Source organism: Protopterus annectens, chromosome 13.part0 (genome assembly GCF_019279795.1).
Source record: "Protopterus annectens isolate FY-2018-M chromosome 13.part0, PAN1.0, whole genome shotgun sequence".
Lineage (NCBI taxonomy): Eukaryota > Metazoa > Chordata > Ceratodontiformes > Protopteridae > Protopterus > Protopterus annectens.
This window is the reverse complement of record NC_056747.1, coordinates 11,924,447-11,943,141: the sequence shown is the minus strand read 5'-3', so window position 1 is coordinate 11,943,141 and position 18,695 is coordinate 11,924,447. Positions and strand designations below refer to the sequence as shown.

Below are 18,695 nucleotides of genomic sequence, written 5' to 3'. Positions count from 1 at the left end.
ATTAACCTATGTCTTTCCTTTAGAAATGCAAAAAACCCTTCTGTACACTGAAAACATCACCCCCATATACACTAGATTCAGGCTTGACACTTTGGTAAAACATAAATGAACTGCTTAATGTACTGGGAGGAGCTTAAACCTTTTTAAAACAAAACTGCCTAACATATTGGTGGGATGAGCTAATGTTAGTTTCTTTATTTTTTCATTGTCTTGAACAAGGGTAAATCAAGGCCTCAGTAAAGGCAACCTAGGAGTTTGGCACCCAAATGACACAAGTCATTTATAGTGTTATACATACATCTGTCTGCATGCCTGATTACTCAGACTAAATCCAATTTGGGAAGTGGTGCCCACAATAATGTATGATGAAAACTGGATCTTATCTTTTGCTTATCTGTGTAAATATTAAAAGTACACAAGCTACTTAATGCCCAACTCAAGCCACCTGTGTTCCTGGCATATAGCCCTCGGCTGTTTGTGTATTTATCACCACATCACTGAGCCCTCCGCTGTTTGTGTAGTTATCACCATATCACTGAGCCCTCGACTGTTTGTGTAGTTATCACCATATCACTGAGCCCTCCGCTGTTTGTGTAGTTATCACTACATCAATGAGCCCTCCGCTGTTTGTGTAGTTATCACCATATCACTGAGCCCTCGACTGTTTGTGTAGTTATCACCACATCACTGAGCCCTCGACTGTTTGTGTAGTTATCACCACATCACTGAGCCCTCCGCTGTTTGTGTAGTTATCACCATATCACTGAGCCCTCGACTGTTTGTGTAGTTATCACCATATCACTGAGCCCTCCGCTGTTTGTGTAGTTATCACTACATCATTGAGCCCTCGGCTGTTTGTGTAGTTATCACCACATCACTGAGCTCATCAGCTTAACAACCAAATAGTTTTCTACTTCAGTCACAAACTATTTACCCTACTGCCAAAAGTATTCATTACCTGAACCTGATTAAAAGATGCACTTCTCTTGTAACTCACAAAGCGACAACTTCAGCTTAACTATGACTTTTTGGTCTTGAAATGTTAAATATATTTTTTTTACATTCAGACTAGCAACAATCTATAAAGTATATGCATTCACATTCAAACCCAGAATTCTAGATCCTGGGAAGCTGCAATAAAACATGCCCGATCCAGTACATTTTTCAAGTGGCCTTTGACTTGAATGAATAGCTTTCCATCATAAATGGCTAAATGTTTTAACTTCAGGGGGATTGCTTGTACATTTACTGCCTCAGACACAAGAGTTTTTGAACACCTGTTTTCCTGGCATATAGCCCTCGCCTGTTTGTGTAGTTATCACCACATCACTGTGCCCTCGGCTGTTTGTGTAGTTATCACCACATCACTGCGCCCTCGGCTGTTTGTGTAGTTATCACCACATCACTGAGCCCTCGGCTGTTTGTGTAGTTATCACCACATCACTGAGCCCTCGGCTGTTTGTGTAGTTATCACCACATCACTGAGCCCTCGACTGTTTGTGTAGTTATCACCACATCACTGAGCCCTCGACTGTTTGTGTAGTTATCAACACATCACTGAGCCCTCGGCTGTTTGTGTAGTTATCACCACATCAATGAACCCTCGGCTGTTTGTGTAGTTATCACCACATCACTGAGCTCATCAGCTTTACAACCAAATAGTTTTCTACTTCAGTCACAAACTATTTACCCTACTGCCAAAAGTATTCATTACCTGAACCTGACTAAAAGATGCACTTCTCTCGTAACTCACAAAGCGACAAATTCAGCTTAACTATGATTTTTTTGGTTTTGAAATGTTAAATATATTTTTTTACATTCAGACTAGCAACAATCTATAAAGTATATGCATTCACATTCAAACCCAGAATTCTAGATCTTGGGAAAGTGCAATAAAACATGTCCGATCCAGTACATTTTTCAAGTGGCCTTTGACTTGAATGAATAGCTTTCCATCATAAATGGCTAAATGTTTTAATTTCAGGGAGATTGCTTGTACATTTACTGCCTCAGAGACAGAGTTTTTGAACACTCACCATAAAAGCAGGAAGCACAGGCTGTGTGAACTTTGCTCTAAAGGAATGGATAAGCTGCTTTGTCCTGGCATTGTAGAATGAAAGCTGACCTGTAACGTGACCAAGACAAAAACAAAGTTAGTTCACATATCTTTCAGCAACAACATTAACATGAACTGGGCACATATGAGAAAAAAGACAGCAACAAAAAGCTTCTGTAAGAAGAAATGTCCTTCTTTCAACTAACTCTGCTTGAATGAAAAGGCACACTTAGGTAAGCATTCATGAGAAATGGCGCTTCTTTTATCTGCAACAAATTCCATAAGTAGCACACAGCTCAGCATACACTGTCTGCTGTACAGTTAGACTAATGAGAAACACAACAAATGGCTTTTGCAATCAAAGAAACAAATGTAAAATATTGTCCAAAAATGAATACTTCCAATTCAATGCTCCTATGCTGTATAATTTACACAGATATACACACGACAAATACATAAACTGCATCGACGCACAACTCTTCAACAAGTACACTATAGTTTTAAAACAGGGTTAAATAACCTCTAGTTGTTTAGCTTTTTAATTCAAGAGGTTCATACTTACAGGGATGATAGTTTTTAAACAGTTTATTGACAAACGTAATGATACATTTTTGCAACAGTATGATTTTAAAATGGTCACCAGACAATGCATTTTTTTATTTAATTTTAATTGTTCAATTATTGAATTATTTAAATATACAATTGGTTGGTTTTAAGTGTCTATAAACTTACTTGTTTCTAAATCAATAGATTCTGAAGTCTGCTTCCTTGCGTAGACAAAAAGCACATGGTTAATTAAAGGCTTAATACGGGGTTATACTGCTGTCTCAGAGGCTTTGGCTATTGTCAAGTCAAAACATATCTGGGCTCCTTTTCTGGAGATGGATTCTGGGGTGGTGAACTGGCTAGCCTAATAAACACCTATGAACCCCTGAAGATAACGACTACAAAGGCCTTTTTAAGCCTAGCCATGCATCCCAAATCTCTGATAAATTCTGATACCCTTGATAAGTGTAAGCATGGACCTGGGAAATGAGCCATTAACAGGTTACCTCTGCCCATTAGATACATAGGTGCCAAACCAGGGATTAATTTCTGGTTTCCCATCCAATTGTCCAAGTTGCACTTGAATTGGGTTAGGGAGGGACTCTGCTTCACATGGATGGGGAGCCTGTTCCATAGACGGGGTAGTCTCTGAGATACATACCTCTCTCTCCAGCAGGTCCTATTTATATCACAGGCAAGGTTTAAGTCTTTAGAACAGATAATTCTGGTGCTGTTTGTTTTGTGGATATGCAGGAGGTCCATCAGAGTGGAGACTGACAATGCCCTAATGCCCTGTATGCCAGGCATAGATCTCCCCTCAAAAGCCTGTAGGAGAGAGAATACAGGGATAGGGCCTTGAGGCGGTCTGCATAGAACATTTTACTTATGCCATGTATTCTTTTTGTGAGAAACCTCTGTGGACGTTCCAAATGTTGGATATGCCTGGTTAGGTACATACCAAAGGGGGCATTGTACTCAATAATAGGTCTGATGAATGTCAAATACAGTGGAACAATATCTTCCTTGGACTTAGATGCCATACCTTTGTTTATAAGTAGTGCAATATAGAATGATTTCCTCAACACTGTAGACACATGATGGTCAAAGGCTAGATTACTATCTACGTGTGTCACAAAGTCCCTGACTACTGGGTCAGCTCTAAGGGGTGTTTTGTCAATATGATAGTTACCAGGGATGGATGACTTCCCTAAGGATACGATGAGGCATTTCTTGGCATTTAGTTTTAGTCCATGGCTCTGACACCAGTTGTCAGTGTTAGCCCCTCCCGGAGAACACGTGTGTCAATGTGAGATTCAATAATAGCTCTTAATTTGCAATCATCTGCAAATTTAGTCAGCCAGAGACCACTGACATTGGTCAAAAAGGAGCGGTCGTGTTTTGGTGCTTACACTACAGATCACTCACAGAATCTGAAGAGGCCATCTTCAACAGCACCTCCTAAACAAATAAAATAATGCATTATTTGCCCTATCCCTTCAAAAAACTATAGCATCTCAGCTAACTTATTTACCTCCTACCTTCTCACAGAAGTACCTTCTCCACGTGACCATCATTTCTAAAGGTGCTACAAGCGTTCATACTCATGCACGCTTACTTCAACCACCAGATGTGTAGGTGAGACTTGATTTGAATCGGTTTCCTCATATACATTTAGATCACTTCAGAAGGTTACACAGGGGACTGAATTTTTTAAAATGACAAAATATGCAGACTTTTTTAAATTTCAGTAAATGAAAACAAACACTTTTGTTACCTATAACAATGTCATTTCATCTTTTGGATCTGATGAAATTATGTTTGTATAGGTAGTAAAAGTGAATTTGATGCTTTTAGTGATTTAGATTCTGTAGCTGGCTTTATCCCATTAGGTTACATAACTGATTTTCCATTTAGTGATTTAGATTATGTAGCTGGCTTTATCCCATTAGTTTACATAGCTGGTTTTCTCCTGCAAGTTTGATGCTTTTAGTGATTTAGATTATGCAGCTGGCTTTATCCCATTAGGTTACATAACTGGTTTTCCTTTTAGTGATTTAGATTATGTAGCTGGCTTTATCCCATTAGTTTACATAGCTGGTTTTCTCCTGCAAATTTGATGCTTTTAGTGATTTAGATTATGCAGCTGGCTTTATCCGATTAGGTTACATAACTAGTTTTCCTTTTAGTGATTTAGATTCTGTACCTGGCTTTATCCCATAAGGTTACATAACTGGTTTTCTCCTGCAAATTTGATGCTTTTAGTGATTTAGATTCTGTAGCTGGCTTTATCCCATTAGGTCACATAACTGGTTTTCCTTTTAGTGATTTAGATTATGTAGCTGGCTTTATCCCATTAGGTTACACAACTGGTATTCCATTTAGTGATTTAGATTATGTAGCTGGCTTTATCCCATTAGTTTACACAGCTGGTTTTCTCCTGCGAATTTGATGCTTTAGTGATTTAGATTATGTAGCTGGCTTTATCCCATTAGGTTACATAACTGGTTTTCCTTTTAGTGATTTAGATTATGTAGCTGGCTTTATCCCATTAATTTACATAGCTGTTTTTCTCCTGCGAATTTGATGCTTTTAGTGATTTAGATTATGTAGCTGGCTTTATCCCATTAGTTTACACAGCTGTTTTTCTCCTGCAAGTTTGATGCTTTTAGTGATTTAGATTATGCAACTGGCTTTATCCCATTAGGTTACATAACTGGTTTTCCTTTTAGTGATTTAGATTATGTAGCTGGCTTTATCCCATTAGGTTACACAACTGGTTTTCCTTTTAGTGATTTAGATTATGGAGCTGGCTTTATCCCATTAGGTTACATAACTGGTTTTCGCCTGCAAATTTAATGCTTTTAGTGATTTAGATTATGTAGCTGGCTTTATCCCATTAGGTTATATAACTGGTTTTCCTTTTAGTGATTTATATTATGTAGCTGGCTTTATCCCATTAGTTTACATAGCTGTTTTTCTCCTGCGAATTTGATGCTTTTAGTGATTTAGATTATGTAGCTGGCTTTATCCCATTAGTTTACACAGCTGTTTTTCTCCTGCAAGTTTGATGCTTTTAGTGATTTAGATTATGCAACTGGCTTTATCCCATTAGGTTACATAACTGGTTTTCCTTTTAGTGATTTAGATTATGTAGCTGGCTTTATCCCATTAGGTTACACAACTGGTTTTCCTTTTAGTGATTTAGATGATGTAGCTGGCTTTATCCCATTAGTTTACACAGCTGGTTTTCTCCTGCAAATTTGATGCTTTAGTGATTTAGATTATGCAACTGGCTTTATCCCATTAGGTTACATAAATGTTTTTCCTTTTAGTGATTTAGATTATGCAGCTGGCTTTATACCATTAGGTTACATAAACTGGTTTTCCGTTTAGTGATTTAGATTCTGTAGCTGGCTTTATCCCATTAGGTTACATAACTGGTTTTCCTTTTAGTGATTTAGATTATGTAGCTGGCTTTATCCCATTAGTTTACAGAGTTGGTTTTCTCCTGCGAATTTGATGCTTTAGTGATTTAGATTATGTAGCTGGCTTTATCCCATTAGGTTACATAACTGGTTTTCCTGTGATTTAGATTTCTGTACTGGGCTTTTATCATAACTGGTTTTCTCCTGCAAATTTAATGCTTTTAGTGATTTAGATTATGTAGCTGGCTTTATCCCATTAGGTTATATAACTGGTTTTCCTTTTAGTGATTTAGATTATGTAGCTGGCTTTATCCCATTAGGTTACATAACTGGTTTTCCTTTTAGTGATTTAGATTATGCAGCTGGCTTTATCCCATTAGGTTACATAACGGGTTTTCCTTTTAGTGACTTAGATTATGTAGCTGGCTTTATCCCATTAGGTTACATAAATGTTTTTCCTTTTAGTGATTTAGATTATGCAGCTGGCTTTATACCATTAGGTTACATAAACTGGTTTTCCGTTTAGTGATTTAGATTCTGTAGCTGGCTTTATCCCATTAGGTTACATAACTGGTTTTCCTTTTAGTGATTTAGATTATGTAGCTGGCTTTATCCCATTAGGTTACACAACTGGTTTTCCTTTTAGTGATTTAGATTATGGAGCTGGCTTTATCCCATTAGGTTACATAACTGGTTTTCTCCTGCAAATTTAATGCTTTTAGTGATTTAGATTATGTAGCTGGCTTTATCCCATTAGGTTATATAACTGGTTTTCCTTTTAGTGATTTAGATTATGTAGCTGGCTTTATCCCATTAAGTTACACAACTGGTTTTCCATTTAGTGATTTAGATTATGTAGCTGGCTTTGTCCCATTAGTTTACATAACTGTTTTTTCTCCTGCGAATTTGATGCTTTTAGTGATTTAGATTATGTAGCTGGCTTTATCCCATTAGTTTACACAGCTGGTTTTCTCCTGCGAATTTGATGCTTTAGTGATTTAGATTATGCAGCTGGCTTTATCCCATTAGGTTACATAACTGGTTTTCCTTTTAGTGATTTAGATTATGTAGCTGGCTTTATCCCATTAGGTTACATAACTGGTTTTCCTTTTAGTGATTTACATTATGTAACTGGCTTTATCCCATTAGGTTACACAACTGGTTTTCCTTTTAGTGATTTAGATTATGTAGCTGGCTTTATCCCATTAGTTTACATAGCTGGTTTTCTCCTGCGAATTTGATGCTTTTAGTGATTTAGATTATGTAGCTGGCTTTATCCCATTAGTTTACAGAGCTGGTTTTCTCCTGCAAATTTGATGCTTTAGTGATTTAGATTATGTAGCTGGCTTTATCCCATTAGGTTACATAACTGATTTTCCTTCTAGTGATTTAGATTCTGTAACTGGCTTTATCCATAACTGGTTTTCTCCTGCAAATTTGATGCTTTTAGTGATTTAGATTATGTAGCTGGCTTTATCCCATTAGGTTACATAACTGGTTTTCCTTTTAGTGATTTAGATTATGTAGCTGGCTTTATCCCATTAGTTTACACAGCTGGTTTTCTCCTGCAAGTTTGATGCTTTTAGTGATTTAGATTATGCAACTGGCTTTATCCCATTAGGTTACATAACTGGTTTTCCTTTTAGTGATTTAGATTATGCAGCTGGCTTTATCCCATTAGGTTACATAACGGGTTTTCCTTTTAGTGACTTAGATTATGTAGCTGGCTTTATCCCATTAGGTTACATAAATGTTTTTCCTTTTAGTGATTTAGATTATGTAGCTGGCTTTATCCCATTAGGCTACATAAACTGGTTTTCCTTTTAGTGATTTAGATTCTGTAGCTGGCTTTATCCCATTAGGTCACATAACTGGTTTTCCTTTTAGTGATTTAGATTATGTAGCTGGCTTTATCCCATTAGGCTACATAAACTGGTTTTCCTTTTAGTGATTTAGATTCTGTAGCTGGCTTTATCCCATTAGTTTACATAGCAGGTTTTCCTTTTAGTGATTTAGATTATGTAGCTGGCTTTATCCCATTAGGCTACATAAACTGGTTTTCCTTTTAGTGATTTAGATTATGTAGCTGGCTTTATCCCATTAGGCTACATAAACTGGTTTTCCTTTTAGTGATTTAGATTATGTAGCTGGCTTTATCCCATTAGGTCACATAACTGGTTTTCCTTTTAGTTATTTAGATTATGCAGCTGGCTTTATCCCATTAGGCTACATAAACTGGTTTTCCTTTTAGTGATTTAGATTATGTAGCTGGCTTTATCCCATTAGGTTACATAACTGGTTTTCTCCTGCGCTGCTTAATTTTGATGCTTTTGTACCAGTTGCATGCTGGTCTGATTTCAGTGAATATCGAGATGGACTAGGATTTCACAATAAACCTTTGACTACTTCACTGTGCATTACTGCAACTGACATGAATCCGTCCTTTTCTGCACGTCAGTCCCGACACAGGTGAACAGTAGTATGAGCAACAGGACAAATAAAAATGCACAATTAAACTTAAATATACTACCAATACATGTAACAGTGCACAACCTGCAGGAGTACAATTAAACTTAAATATACTACCAATACATGTAACAGTGCACAACCTGCAGGAGCAGGCAATTCTGAGAATGTACAATTAAACTTAAACATACTACCAATACATGTAAAGTACAGTTGTGTACCTACCATAAATGTAGATGTTCGAGTGTCTTCCCTGCTGCAGTCATTACACTTGGGTTATCCTGCTGTCAGGCGGTCCCGCAGTCGGCCAGAGTTCCAAAGTCTTGGTCTGGCGTCAGTTACTGTCACTTCTTCCCTGACGTAAGTGCGCCAGGGGTATACAAGATGCAGCCGACGCAATTTTCTTCAGTTTTTCTTGCCCCAGATGTCAGGTGCCCCCAAATAGGTACATATTGCCAATAAACCAAACAATAAAGGTAAACACAAAACCTTCAGTTACCAGCAAATACACCACTTGTGTATGTCCAAGGAATGTAGAAGTCTCTCCCCTTTATTCTGGGGATTTGGATAAAAAGTTGGCAAGTGAATAGTTTGGTTACGAGCCACACTGGATACCACCTTAGGCATAAATGAAGGGTTTGTTCGTAAAGAAACCCTGTCTTGGTTTACAATGATGAAAGGCTCCACTGCCATTAGTGCCTGTAACTCTGAGACTCTTTGTGCTGAGGTTATTGCCAGAAGCAGAGCTGTTTTCCATGATACATATTTTAATTCTGCTGAATTGGCTGGCTCAAAAGGAGGTAAAGTTAGTTTTTCCAAGTTTTTCCAAGACAAAATTGAGGTCCCAAGTTGGTGTTGGTGCTCTCCGGGGTGGTCTTTTGTTTTTAGCCCCTCTGAGGTACTGCTTTAGCAACTGGTGAGAGAAAATAGGAGAATCTGTGTTGTAATGAGCCGAGATGGCAGAGGCGTGGATCTTAATGGATGAGAAGGATAGGCCTTTGTCCAGCATCTCAGTTAAGTATTGTAATATCTGAGGGATATTTGGAACAAGAGGGTCAAGGCTTTGAGCCTGGTTCCAGGCACAGAATCTCTTCCACTTTTCTGAATAGGATTTCTTGGTGCTAGGCCTCCTGGCCTCCAAAATGACATCCATAACAGCTTTAGAGAGAGATGTTGTCTGCTTGACTAATGAATCTGCCATGGAGCCAGGTTTAAGGTTTTGAGCTGACTGTGCAGGATCTGATTGTTCTGTTGAGTCAGAAGGTGCAGGATCTGATTGTTTTGTTGAGTCAGACGGTGAGGAGTTTGAAGTAAAATCCATGGTGGGCCTTGAGCTAAGTTCTTGGGTACCAGTGCTGGCGTGGCCAGTCTGGGGCAATCAGGATCATCTGTGTTTTTTCTTGTCTGGCTTTTAGGAGTACCTTTGATAGGAGAGGCAGTGGTGGGAAGGCATAAACTTTTAGGCTTTTCCAGCTGAACGAGAAAGCATCCACTTTCCATGCTTGTTTGTCATGAAGTCCTTGTGCAGAATTTTTGTAGTTGGCAATTCATTGGGGAGGCAAAAAGATCTATGTCTGGGCATCCCCATTTTTGAGTTATCATGCTGAATACTTGTGGGTTTAATTTCCACTCGTGAGGATCCAGGATGTTTCTCCTTAAGTCGTCTGCCAGAGTATTTTTCTTTCCTGGCAGGAATTGTGCTTGTAGATGAACTTGATAGGTTAGAGCTGTGTTTCACAAGGTCATGGCTTGTCTGCCATAGGGGGTAAGAATGAGTGCCCCCTTGCTTGTTTATGTACCACATTACTGTGGTGTTGTCTGTCTTTAGTAGTAATTGTTCTGGATGTAGAAGGTCCTTGACAGCTGTCAGGGCATTTTGTACAGCCGTCTCTTTTTGATTGATGTGAAGATGCATCTGGTCTGTGGTCCACGTGCCCTGAATGCATTTTCCTGCCATGTGTGCTCCCCAGGCATAATCCGAAGCATCTGTTGTTAGTGTCTGCCTGGCTGTGGGTAGAGTGAAAGGCTGTCCCTTGTTGAGGTGACATGCCTATGCCCACCATCAAAACTCCTGTTGTAGGCAGGGAATTAGTGGTATTACTGCTTCCAAACTGTGACATTGTTGAGTCCAAACACTGTTTAGGTACCACTGTAATTTCCTCATATGCAGTCTGGCATATGGAATTAGTATAATGCAGGATGCCATGAATCCCAAGGCCTGCAGAATTTTTCTTGCAGGGAGTTGGATTTTTGTTGCCATCAATTGAAAGTACTGAGTCAGATGTCCTTGCTTGTCTGGCGTGAGATAAGCTATCTGGGCCATTGCATTTAAGCTGGCACCCAGGAATATTATCGCTTGTGAGGGCACTAGTTTTGATTTCTTTTCGTTTACTGTGTACCTAGGCAAATTAGCAACTTTTTTACAAACGCCAGATGCTTCAGAAGAATGTCCTTGCTCTCTGCTTGAATAAGGCAGTCATCCAGGTATGGATATATTTAAATTCCTTTTTATCTACAATATGCAATTACTGGTGCCAGGCACTTTGTGAAGACCCTGGGCGCAGTAGATAAGCCAAAGGGCAGTGCAGAGAATTGGTAATGCATTGAACCAGCTATGAATCTGAGGTATCTTCTGCAAGTTTGTCTGATAGGGACATGCAGGAAAGCCTCTTTGAGGTCCAAAGTAACAAGCCAAACCTTCTTGCCCAGCATGGGAAGAAGCTGCTGTAATGTCAACATTTTGAATTTCGGAACATCCAGGTAAGTATTTAGAGTAGAAAGGTCTAGTATGGGTCTCCAGGCTTTGTCTTTTCTGGGGACCAGGAAAAGTCTTGAGTAAAATCCTTGTCCTTGTTCCTGTTGTGGCACTTTTTGAATAGCTCCCATGTCCATGAGGGCTGTAATTTGCTTCTGTGCCTCTGCCCATTGATTTTGTGGCAGGTCTGGCATTCCTTTTAGCCCTGGTAGAGTGTGAAAGTGGAACCTGTAACCTTGAGACATAATATTCAGAACCCATTTGTCTTGGGTAATTATACGCCAGTTTTGGGAAAAAAGTGCTAGTTTTCCCCCTAAGTGAGCTGCCAAAAGGTAAGTGCTTGGCATTTGAAGGGGGAAGTCATTGGGACTGTTTCCTGTAAGGTTGTGACTTGTCTTCACCTCCTTTTGGGGTTGAAGCACCCCACTGTCGTGGTCTGTAAGAGCCTTGGGGCTGAGCTCTGCCTCTTGGGCGTCTGTATCTGCCTCTTTGTGGCCTGACACTGGAAAGGACCAATTCTTTGAAGGCCAATTTCTGCTAAATTGAGGTGGCTATACCTGTAAGAAATCATTCACTGTTTGCATAAATTTTGCCTTATCCTCCATTTTCTTTAATACCTCTTCTGCCTTAACACCAAATAAAATGTCCTGCTGTAAAGGAGCATCCAATAATTTAGCCTTAACATGATCAGGTAAACCTTGTTCTTTTAACCAAGCATGCCTTCGAATCACAGATCCCGTAACTGCTGCTCTACAGGAAGCCTCTAATGAATCAAAACCACATTGCAGAGTATGTTTTCCCACTTGTTCAGCTGCATCCAATAAATCCTGCATTGACTTATAGTCAGGATGTTCTGAAATTGTAATCATTTTCTGTTTTAACAGAGACATTAAATATTATTGGTATTTAAGCATGTGAAACTGGCAATTTAAAGCTCTCACTGCTAAAGTTGCAGAAGTGTAAACTTTCTTCCCCCATCTGTCTAATGCTCTGGAATCCCTGTCAGAGGGGACTGGATTTTTAGCCGTGGAAGCCTTTACCCTTTGGGACCCTGGGAAATAGTTTCTGGGTCAGCCACAGGGTTTTTATATAGAAATTTGTGAGAGTCAGGGACTCTGTGGTACCTGTCTGGCTTGACTGGAGCAGGGGGCAAAGAATCAGGATTTAAACTGGATTCAGAGAACAAATCATACACAATATCCAACACTGGCGGAATAGCTAGGGGCCTCTGTTGAGGCAATAAAAGAAAGTCTCTGAGCCTTTTCTTGGATTCTGAGTAATCCTGGCCCTCCCAGTGGAAATGCTCCCTCATGGTATGTAAGGTTTCCCCAAAAGAGTAATCCTCAGGAGGAGAGGCTGAAGGAATGGATTCTTCAGCATCAGAGTCCTCATGGGGGGGTAAAGAGTATACCTGGTCTGAAGATGCATCAGAGGAAATGGAAACCTGGTCAGAGGAGTCATAGTCTGTATCCTGCCTAGGCCTTTTATCAGGAGGATGGGTACCCCCTGATCAGAGTAATTAAGTCTTCGGCCATTTTGAACATCTGTTTCTTAGGCATGGAGGCCTGTCCAGGTGAATGCTGCACTTGCTTCTTTGTCTTTAATGGAGTTTTAGACTGGGCTGTAGTTTTTATGGTAAGCTGTGAAGGTCTGAAAACACCCTCAGAAGCCGATGCCTGCTCAGCAGCTCCGGACCCATCTGAAGGGTTAGTTTCTGTAGGCCCAACACCTTGAGTATCCAGAGGCCTAGACATCTCCACGTGGGAGTCGGAGGCGGCCTGTGGCTCTGAGGTAGCAGGTGTCAGGGGCTGCGAAAGCGCCTCACTGAGAACAGGCGAACCGGCGACTGGCCTAGAAGAGGCTTCATCATCAGTTTTGGGCCTCAGATGCCTGTCCTTATCCTTGTCTTTGTGTTTTTTGTGCATTCCGGCCGTCAGTTGTTCCGATGGCATTGTATAATTAAACCTTCGCCCAAAGTAATGGCGAGCAAAATCAAACCGACATTTAATAGTGCGTTTGTTAAATCTAGCACAAAACCGACAACTAGTGACGTCGTGATCTGGGCCTAGGCATGGAATATAGTAAGAATGAAAATCCTTATGAGGTATTTGCTTCCCACAAGAAATACAATTATTAACTTATACTGACATCGGTCTGAGGCAAGAAAATGTTTCCCCAACAGGGTACTTAGCTTTATTGAAGAATTCGGTTCTGAAATTCGAATTGAAATCTCAGGAGTCGGCCGACTGGCACTTGCGAACTGCTTTTGCTTCGGGCATCGCGCGGCAAGAAAGACTGAAGAAAATGGCGTTGGCTGCATCTTATATACCCCTGGCGCACTGACGTCAGGGAAGAAGCGACAGCAACTGACGCCGGACCAAGACTTTGGAACTCTGGCCGACTGCGGGACCACCTGACAGCAGGATAACCCAAGTGTAATGACTGCAGCAGTGAAACACGATGAACATCAGTGCGCAACCTGCAGGGCAGGCAATTCTGAGCATATTACGGGTGGTGAGAAGAGCACTCGTGGCTAACATCACACTTCAATGACCCTTTAAGTTCAGAACGGGATCCACTCCTGTCAAGGTATGTAAAAAAACGAAGAATATGGAAAAAATAACAAAATAACAGGAGCCCCAAGCTCGGATGCAGTTCATTTCATACACTGAACTACTTTGCTTCCTTGAATTCTGTTCTTATGGGCTGATCTTACAAATCAGTAACTGCAGGTCCAGATCAGGAATGCCCAAGGCTTGCCGTTGGACACTGACTTGCTATTGAGCTGCCAATACTGGTTTCTATTCAGAGATCAAAATGACAAGAGTTCAGGCCTGGATATCCTCCACTTTGTGGCTCACAAGTAAACAGACATCAAAAGCATTCTTACAGCATGCCGTGGTGCTTTACTAAGGTTATATTTTAGGATCCTGGCTACAGGGATATAGGGACTATATATTTGTAAACTTTTACTAATTGTGAGATAATTTCTGCTTTTATCTTCTAAGTTGTATTAACATATACTTTTGTTTTCCTGTACTCTTCTTGTATTATAACAACCTGTATTTTATGTATTGCATCTATGGAGCTTTTCTCTCCAGGACTACATTGAAAATGGGCTTCTTCAGCCCAATGCACCATCCTGGCAAACAAACTTCAAATAAATAAATAAAATCTTGGTTGTGGTTTCAAAAACAAGTCTGTTCTTTTTCACCATGTGGACAATAAAACTATTCAAATACACATCAAAACAGCAACACTGACTTTTTTCCTTGGATAGCCATTTTGATGATTTCACAGTCCAGTACAAGGCACTTATGCTTAGATTCTTTTAACCAGTTCATGTGCAAATCAAGAGAGTAGTGCTTGTTACTAGTGAGCAACATTTTACCCCTAAACGGTAATGTTACTAGTAGCACCTTACCTTGAAACAGTACTCCTTGTTACTAATGAGTAACACTTTACCCTGAAACAGTACTGCTTGTTACCACTAACACTTTACCCTGAATCAGTACTATGTGTTACTAGTGAGTAACACTTTACCCTGAAACAGTACTGCTTGTTACCACTAACACTTTACCCTGAATCAGTACTATGTGTTACTAGTGAGTAACACTTTACCCTGAAACAGTACTGCTTGTTACCACTAACACTTTACCCTGAATCAGTACTGTGCGTTACTAATGAGTAACACTTCACCATGAAACAGTCCAGGTTGTTATTATTAACACTATCTTGAAAGAGTATTGCTTGTTACTAGTAACACTTCACCCCTAAATGGTACAGTCTGTTACTAGTAGCACTTTATCCTGAAACAGTACTGCTTGTTACTAGTAACTAGAACTTTACATTGAAACATGCAAACTCCCCGTATATAATACACCTGCACTACTGTACCTTGGCTTGCTCTTATTCTGTCTACATTTTCTATACCTGTGTTAATTACATTTTTATGTACAGCACTGATGTGCCCACATGTAGTATGTACTGTATTGTATACACTGTTTGAAATGTTTGTTGTGCATTATGTACAACAATTTTACTACTTTTTTATACAGATTAAGCACAGTGTAAGACAAGATCAAATTGAAGAAAATTTATATAAAGATACCAAGTATAATAGGAAACCTTTTTATAAATACATAAGCTGGGGAAGGACTAAAGACATACAAATTGATAAACTGTGTGCAGATTCTAAAATGTATTCTCGGACACAACAGATTATAGATATATTTACAAAATCTTATGCAAAACAGTTTGGCTCCACAAAAGAAGTGATCAGTTGTCTTAGTGACATCCAGGTAACCTCAGATACTGGAATTAAATTAGATTATATAGAAAAACTACTTAAACTGGATCCAAACAAAGTGCAGGGAGGAGACGGAATTAGCAACAATGACACAAGAACACTTCAATAAGAACTTACAGTACAGTTACATCGATTATTCACTAGGTCATATAAATATGGGGAGATTCCGCATAATTGGAGACATGCGCTTATTAAACCTGTCGTTAAGGGAAAGGGGAGTAGGACAAACCCAGAATCATACAGACCCTTAAGTCTACTTTCATGTTGTGGAAAAATAATGGAGAAGGTAATACTGGATAAGGTATTGTCAGAACTGGATAGGTTGGGACTTGAAACCATATATCAGCAAGCATATGTTGAAAATAGATCTATTACCACCTGTAACATGATGTTCTAGAACAATATAACAACCGTGAATGAAAAAATTGTGCTGTGATGTAATTTATACATATTTAACTTCAGCATTTAACAGGATCATACACAAAACAATAAACCAGAACAACTAGTTATTGATGTACTCTGGATAAGATGGACAGCTGCATGGTTTACAAATAGGACATGGCAAGCATCATAAGCAACTGGACAGGTGACATTGTTGGTTACAGTCAGGGTGTCCCACAGGGCTCTGTCCTAGGCCCTTACTTATTTAGATTATATTTTTAAGACCTAACTATTCATCTGAGGTGTTCTACAGTCTATATGCAGATGACCTGAAATTGGGTAAAACTGATTACGTGTGTTATAAATAGGGCATGTCTACAAAATAATTTGACTAAATTGACTATTTGGGCACAGGAGAATAATATGTTGATAAATACCATCAAAAACTAAGCATATGGGATTTGGGAGACAAACTGAAAGGTGAATATTTAATACAGCACACGGTGATTGAAACTGTAGACTCATTTAAGGACCTGGGTTATATGGGTAGATTCATTAGATTTTCTAATCATATCAACCAATTGGTTAATGATAGTTATAGAACTATAGGTTGTATAAAAAGATTTATAAAGTCTAGGAAATCAAACATAATGAAGTCATTGTTTGTTAGTTACATTAGACCCAAACTTGAGCATGGAATAACAATATGGAAACCCTACAGGAAAACAAACATGAATAAACTGGAAAGAGTACAGCGGAAATATAACAACGGCATCCATGGATGTGAACATTTAAGTTATCCTGAAAGACTAAAATATCTGAACTTGTACAGTGTCTCTTACAGATATCTAAGAGGAGATCTTATTCAGGTATATAGGGCATTTAGGGACAACTACCTCTGGGAATGTTTGGGGTTATCAAAAAGTACTAGAGAATCAGACAACCTACGTAGGAGATTCTATAGGAATGAGAAGTTTACTAACTGGTTCTCTGAAAGAGTAGCTGATGCTTGGAACAGACTACCAAATTACATTAAAACATCCACTAGTTTAGATATTTTTAAGAACAGCACGGACACTTATTATGGGAACAAGTGTTCTGATATATTGGCAAGCTAGAATGGCGTTAATGCCCATGCCTGAAATATCTGTATGCATGTATGTATTTCTTGGTCAGGGTAGTGGGCTGGAAAGAGTTACAGGACAAGTTCAATTAACTGGTTAGCAAATGTAAAATAAATTGAGAAGTGAAATTAAGCTGTACAGATACAAGTGCTGTTCCCTGAGAATGTGCACATTTGTTGTGTGTGAAAAGCTAAATCCTAAATCAGTACAGTCCTTATAAATTAAGATTTTTCAATGTAAACTGTTTGCTAGCAAAGGACAAAAAATATTCACAAAAAACAAACACTACAAACCAGGTGAAGTCCTACACTCAAATGATAACTGAAGTCAAAATAAAACTCACTTTTATTTACTTACTGCACTCACTCCATCTGTTTACCAGGAAGGTCCAAGTTTGCAAACAAGCCCCTTTTCAGAGACTCTTCCTTGCAAAAGCACTCCAAATCTGTCAGATTGCGAGGGCATCTCTTGTGCACAGCCCTCCAAGTCACCCCACCGATTTTCTATTGGATTCAGGTCTGGGCTTTGGTTGGGCCATTCCAAACTTTAATTTTCTTCTGGTGAAGCCATTCATTTGTTGATTTGGATGTATGCTTGGGGTCATTGTTGTGTTGAAAGGTGAAATTCCTCTTCATCTTCAGCTTTCTAGCATATGCCTGAAGGTTTTGGGTCAAAACTGACTGGTATTTGGAACTGTTCATAATTCCCTCCACCTTGACTAAAGCTTTTTCTTTTTCTCTCCCAACAATTAAACATCAAACTCTACCATTCACCTACACTAGTGTACTGCAGCTCCTGCATAACTGTATCTACAGGATTGCAAATGGCCACCACAGTCTCCAACAACAAAACCTTTTTGTCTCCCAACAATTAAAGTGTAGATTACAAGCATAAAAACATTTGTTAAGCTCTCTTTTACTGTGCTGCGTAATAAAGCGAGTCACCATTCTAGTCAGCCATAAAGCTCTTTCTGCTTTATTTTTTTTGCCCCCTTCCCCTGGAACTAAAGAAAACTGGGTCATACATTTGTCTCTGACCCTAACATTTACAGCTATACCTTGTACTTTTGTGGCTAACACTCAGATGTAGATTCCTGTTTGAAAGTTTTACTATTTGTCTGACATTTTAACAAGTAACCCTGATAAAAATCTCAGAATTGTATACTGTTGGCCCCTCTTCCCTTCTAAAAGTATGTAAAATTACAGTACTAAGTGCAGGTTTTAAGCCCTTACATTCAACTTACTTGTGGTGTGGTTCTGCCTGCTATTTTGTCTGCTTTACTCGGGCTTGCTTCGCTCTTCTCCCACCCCCGAATCCCACCCACTCCAAGTATCCTCAAATTTATACTTTCACCTCGTTGTCTGGTCACTCCCACAGCACCCTCCCATTACCATAACTTGTGCTCTCACCTTTTCACTCTTCCCACCTTGTCACTAATCTTCCCATTTTCCCCGGCCACCTTGGGCTGCCTCCTCTGTGGCTTGCCTCTCTCGCACTTAATTCTTTCACTCCCTAGCACACCTACTATATTATCTCCTAACATACTCACTATTTCCACCTCATGATACTGTTTCCTTCCCTCACACTGCTTATTTCTAGCCACCACACTCCCCTCACACTGCTCATCTCTAGC

General features: G+C 39.4%; 1 protein-coding gene across 1 annotated transcript in view; it reads right to left on the bottom strand.

Moving 5' to 3' along the window:
* The window catches only part of FSD1 (fibronectin type III and SPRY domain containing 1), a 1,307,274-nt gene that overhangs the window by 81,861 nt on the left and 1,206,718 nt on the right, over positions 1-18,695 (bottom strand). The window contains exon 7 of the mRNA XM_044090582.1: positions 2,037-2,125. Coding sequence (XP_043946517.1) covers positions 2,037-2,125 — 89 coding nt within the window. The remainder of the gene's footprint in view (positions 1-2,036; positions 2,126-18,695) is intronic.